At 58.3% G+C, this 4,185-nt stretch overlaps 2 protein-coding genes across 2 annotated transcripts in view; one reads left to right on the top strand and one right to left on the bottom strand.

Moving 5' to 3' along the window:
* The window catches only part of MCM7 (minichromosome maintenance complex component 7), a 14,516-nt gene extending 12,173 nt beyond the window's left edge, over positions 1–2,343 (bottom strand). The window contains exons 1-2 of the mRNA XM_015850926.1: positions 2,261–2,343; positions 1,131–1,302 (exon numbers count right to left, since the gene is read on the bottom strand). Of these exons, the coding sequence (XP_015706412.1) occupies positions 1,131–1,302; positions 2,261–2,343 (255 nt within the window). The remainder of the gene's footprint in view (positions 1–1,130; positions 1,303–2,260) is intronic.
* Positions 2,344–3,111: 768 nt separating this feature from the next.
* Positions 3,112–4,185, top strand: part of AP4M1 (adaptor related protein complex 4 subunit mu 1) — a 7,411-nt gene continuing 6,337 nt past the window's right edge. Inside the window, exons 1-4 of the mRNA XM_015850927.2 lie at positions 3,112–3,352; positions 3,440–3,520; positions 3,887–3,949; positions 4,086–4,181. Of these exons, the coding sequence (XP_015706413.2) occupies positions 3,170–3,352; positions 3,440–3,520; positions 3,887–3,949; positions 4,086–4,181 (423 nt within the window). The 5' untranslated portion in view covers positions 3,112–3,169. The remainder of the gene's footprint in view (positions 3,353–3,439; positions 3,521–3,886; positions 3,950–4,085; positions 4,182–4,185) is intronic.

Here is a 4,185-nt window from a genome sequence, read left to right on the forward strand (position 1 = left end):
TGGGGGGCACAGGGAAGGTGGGGGGGGCGGCAGGCCTGACGGGGCTCCTGGGCATCTTGTATGTTGGGCAAGGGTCCTCGTGGGCGTCAGAACCTGAGGGTTATGATGGGTCTTGTTGGGCGGGGGGTTGTTAAAGGGTATGCGGGGTTTTATGGTGTGACCCTGCATTCTAGGCTGATGGGTCCTGCCCAACAGATTAAGGGGGGACATGAGGGTCAACTGGGATCCTGTGGCTGGGGCTCTTCCATGAGTGGACTGATGGGTACTGGGGCTGAGCGATGATGAGGCGGTCTTGGGGGGCAAGCCTTGATTGTAGGCCCTGGGGGTCTTTGAGTGATCGGGGGTGATTAAGGGGGCCGGTGATCAGGTGTACTGGACGCGGCTGCATAAGTAGGACTCATTAAGCGCGTCTTGTGGGTCTGAGATGATTGGGGGGGTCCTGGGGGGGGGTCCTGCATAGTAGACTGATTAAGGTCCTGCGGGAGGGGGAGCATAGGGTCCTGGGCTGAGATGATGAGGGGTAGGGGAAGGAAAAAAGCTGATGGGGTCTTTGGGTGGGAGTTGATAAGGCGGGGTGATAGCGGAGAGCTGCAATAGAGACTCAATTAAGGAGTCTATGCGGGGGGGTCTGAAATGATGGGGGGCATGAGCGCCTAGGAAGGGGGTCCTGCATAGTCAGGCACTGGTTTAAGGGCCTGGTGGGGGGGCTGAAGATCTTGTGGCGGAGGGAGGGATGAGGCATGTGGTATCTTGGAGGGGGCGTGAGTAGATGTGGTCTTGGAGCGGGGGAGTCGTGAGGATGTGGGGTCTTGGGGGTGGAGGGTGAGGATGTGGAGTCCTGGGGGGGTGAGGAAGTGGCGTCTGGATTTGGGCTGAGGATGTGGTCTTGTGGGGGGCCTAGGGGTGGAGGATGGTGGGTCTTGGGGTTGGGTGAGATCGGTGGGTCCTGGGGGGCTGGGTGACGATGGTGGGTCTTGGTGGGCGATGGATATGAGGATAGGTGGCGGTCTTGGGTTCGGGTAGGAGTGTCTTGGGGGGGCTGGGATAGGATGTGGTCTTGGGGTGGAGGGCGTAGGATGGTGGGTCTTGGGGTCTGAGGGTCCCGTGGGGGGAGGGTCTCTGTTTGGTACCGTCGCTGCCTTAAGCTCGGGCAGCAAAGCCTCCTGCACCCGCGCTGAAGAGCTGCGGTAGCGACGCGGTTCTCCCCTGAGCCCGCCTCCAGCCCAGCCAGGATCACTCTCCTCGGCCACGTCAGACAGGGCAGCCACAGAGCGACCTGATTCACGGTGAGCAACGAGGGATCTGCGGGGATAATGCGGCCGTAATGAAATTAGGGAAATTAGGGATCTGGGGGATTAGGGCGGGTATATAGGGGAGTAATTGGGGGGATATGAGGGAGGATGGGGTAAGTTGGGAGAGATAGGGGGGATATAGGGGTAATTGGGGGGATAGTAAGGGTGAACAGGGGGGATATAGCGGTAACAGGCGTGGGATAGTAAAGGTAGTGACAGGGAGGGGATAGGGTAATGGGGAGATATAGTAATATGAGAGAATACGGGGGTAATAGAGGAGAATACGGGATAACAGAAGGAGGTATAAAGGTAATAGGGGACTATAGCGGAATAGGGTATATAGATGTAATAAGGGGAATAGCGGGTTAATAGGGGGGATGATAGTAATAGGGGAGATATAGGATAATTGGTGAATAGGGTAATTAGGATATGGGCCGGTAATTATTAGAGGGGGATATGGGAAAGGGTGGGGGGGTTAACGGGAAATTCGGGGGGAAATGGGAGATAGAGCGGAATTAAGGGCGACTGCAGGATATGAGGAGATGCGGGGTAATTGGAGAGATAGGGGATATAAAGTAATTTAGGGGATTATAGGGTAAAAAATGGCGGATATAGGGACTTAGGTGGATGGGGTAATTGAGCCCACACCCGGGATGCGTAATTGGGGATTCTAGTATGGCAGGGAATTAGAGGAATATAGGGTAATAGTGGATATGGGCGGGGAATAAAGGTAATTGGTGGAATTAGGGCGGATAGTAGAGCGTATTGAAGCGATGTGGGGTAATTAGATGATGGAGCGAAATATGAGGGGGGATATTGGGGCAAATAGGTGGATATGGGGGAATTGAGGGACTGGGGGGTATAAAGGAGGGTGGGGGGTAATAGGGGTTAATTAATGGGTTAATTAATGGGGTTAATTAATGTGTTAATTGTGTTGACGGGTTTCCCCAACCAGCTGCTCCCGGTACGGGAAACCGTTTCCCCTGTCTCCGTCGCAGAACTCCAGCAGAAGCGCTTCGGCCTTCGGCTTGAGATCAATTAGGGGGGTCATCCCGTTCCCCCCCCCGTTATTTCCCCTTATTCCCTATATTCCCGTTATTCCCGTTATTCCCCGTCCTATTCCCATTATTTCCGCCATTTTCCCCCCGTTTCTCACCCTTTTCCCCCTCGTAGTCACGTGGCGCCATTCCCGCTGCCGTTGATCCCCGCGCTCCGCTCCGTTCCCGATTTCCGGTTCCGTCCGGTCCGGTCCCGTTCCCGTGCCGCCTCGCACTCACAAAATTGGCGCGAAAACCCCTCGCCACTGAACCTCCAACCGACCAATAGCGCGCAGGCCGCACCCCTCGGCACGCCCCGCGAGCCCGGCCAATGGCAAGAGAGCGACTGGCCCTAAGCCCCGCCCCTCTTCCCCTCACCCAATAGCGTCTCATCCGGAACCGCGATCATTGAGCTCCAGCACTTTCCGCCGAAGACTTCCGTCGTCTTAAAGGCGACCCGCGACGCGAAAATGCGGCCGGGAAATTGGGGTAGAAAAAAAGCGATGGAGCGAAAACTCCGCCGCATTGATCTCGCAGCTCTTCATCCTGTCCTCCAAAGGAGACCCCTGCTCTACGAAACTGTATCCTACCCAATCCCCCCCAGTTCCGTTTCCTCCTCCGTTATCGCCTTGACCCTCCCCCCCCCCCCCCCCATTCCGCGTGATGCGCGATGAACGTCACTAACCGCTTTACCGCGCGGTTTCACGTGTCTGCCCGGCGAAACATTCCTCTTTTTTTGTGGGAGCTCTGTGGGGTTGGGGCTGTTATAGGGCTGTCACTATGGGGCTGAGGCTGCCATTATGGGGCTGGAGCTGTTCCTATGGGGCTGTCTCTGTCCCTATGGGTCTGTCGCTGTCCCTATGGGGCAGGACCTGTCGCTATGGGGCTGCTGCCCCCCATTTCCCCCCCCAGGACTTCGGTTACATCCAAACCACCTCCACCGAGGTGCTGCGCAGCGCGACCCACAGCGAACCCGAGAGCACCAAAACCTTCAGCCTGCTGGACCTGCGCTCCGTGGGGCTGGTGAGGGGGTCGTGACCCCATAGTGACCCACAGCCACCCCATAGAGACCCCATAGAGACCCCAAGGCCTGTCCCGCTGTCCCCACAGTTCGGTGCTGAGACGCAGCAGAGCAGAGTGGCGCCCGGATCCATCACCAACCGCCCGGTGCTGCCCCCTCGTGGCGAGCAGGTGGGGACCTCCACATAGTGACCCCATAGCGACCCCATAGCAGTCCCATAGTGACCCCATAGTGACCTCATAGCAACCCCATAGTGACCCCATAGAGACCCCATAGGGACCCCATAGCAGCCCCGTAGTGACCCCATAGGGACTCCATAGTGACCCCACAGCAGCTCTACAGCCACCCCATAGGGACCCCATAGCGACCCCATAGCCACCCCATAGCCACCCCATAGTGACCCCATAGCCACTCCATAGTGACCCCACAGCAGCCCTACAACCACCCCATAGGGACCCCATAGCAGCCCCATAGGGACCCCACAGCCACCCCATAGCGACCCCATAGGGACCCCATATTAACCCTGCTGTCCCCAGGGCGGCCGCAGGGAGATCTTTGTGGACGTGGTGGAGCGTCTGACCGTCGTCATCGCTGCCAACGTGAGTGGGGCTGGGGGCGTCCTGGGACCCCACCCATGGCACCCCATAGCACCCCATAGCACCCCATGGCACCCTATGGCGCCCTATGGCACTGCATCTGATCCCATGTGGCCCCACATCCCCCCTATCCCCACAGGGGACGCCCCTGAAGGTGGACGTGCAGGGGGAGATCCGGCTGAAGAGCTTCGTGCCGGGGGGCTGCGGTGAGGGGGGCAATGGGGGGCAATGGGGGGTCC

Source organism: Coturnix japonica, unplaced genomic scaffold (genome assembly GCF_001577835.2).
Source record: "Coturnix japonica isolate 7356 unplaced genomic scaffold, Coturnix japonica 2.1 chrUnrandom591, whole genome shotgun sequence".
NCBI classification, from domain to species: Eukaryota; Metazoa; Chordata; class Aves; order Galliformes; family Phasianidae; genus Coturnix; species Coturnix japonica.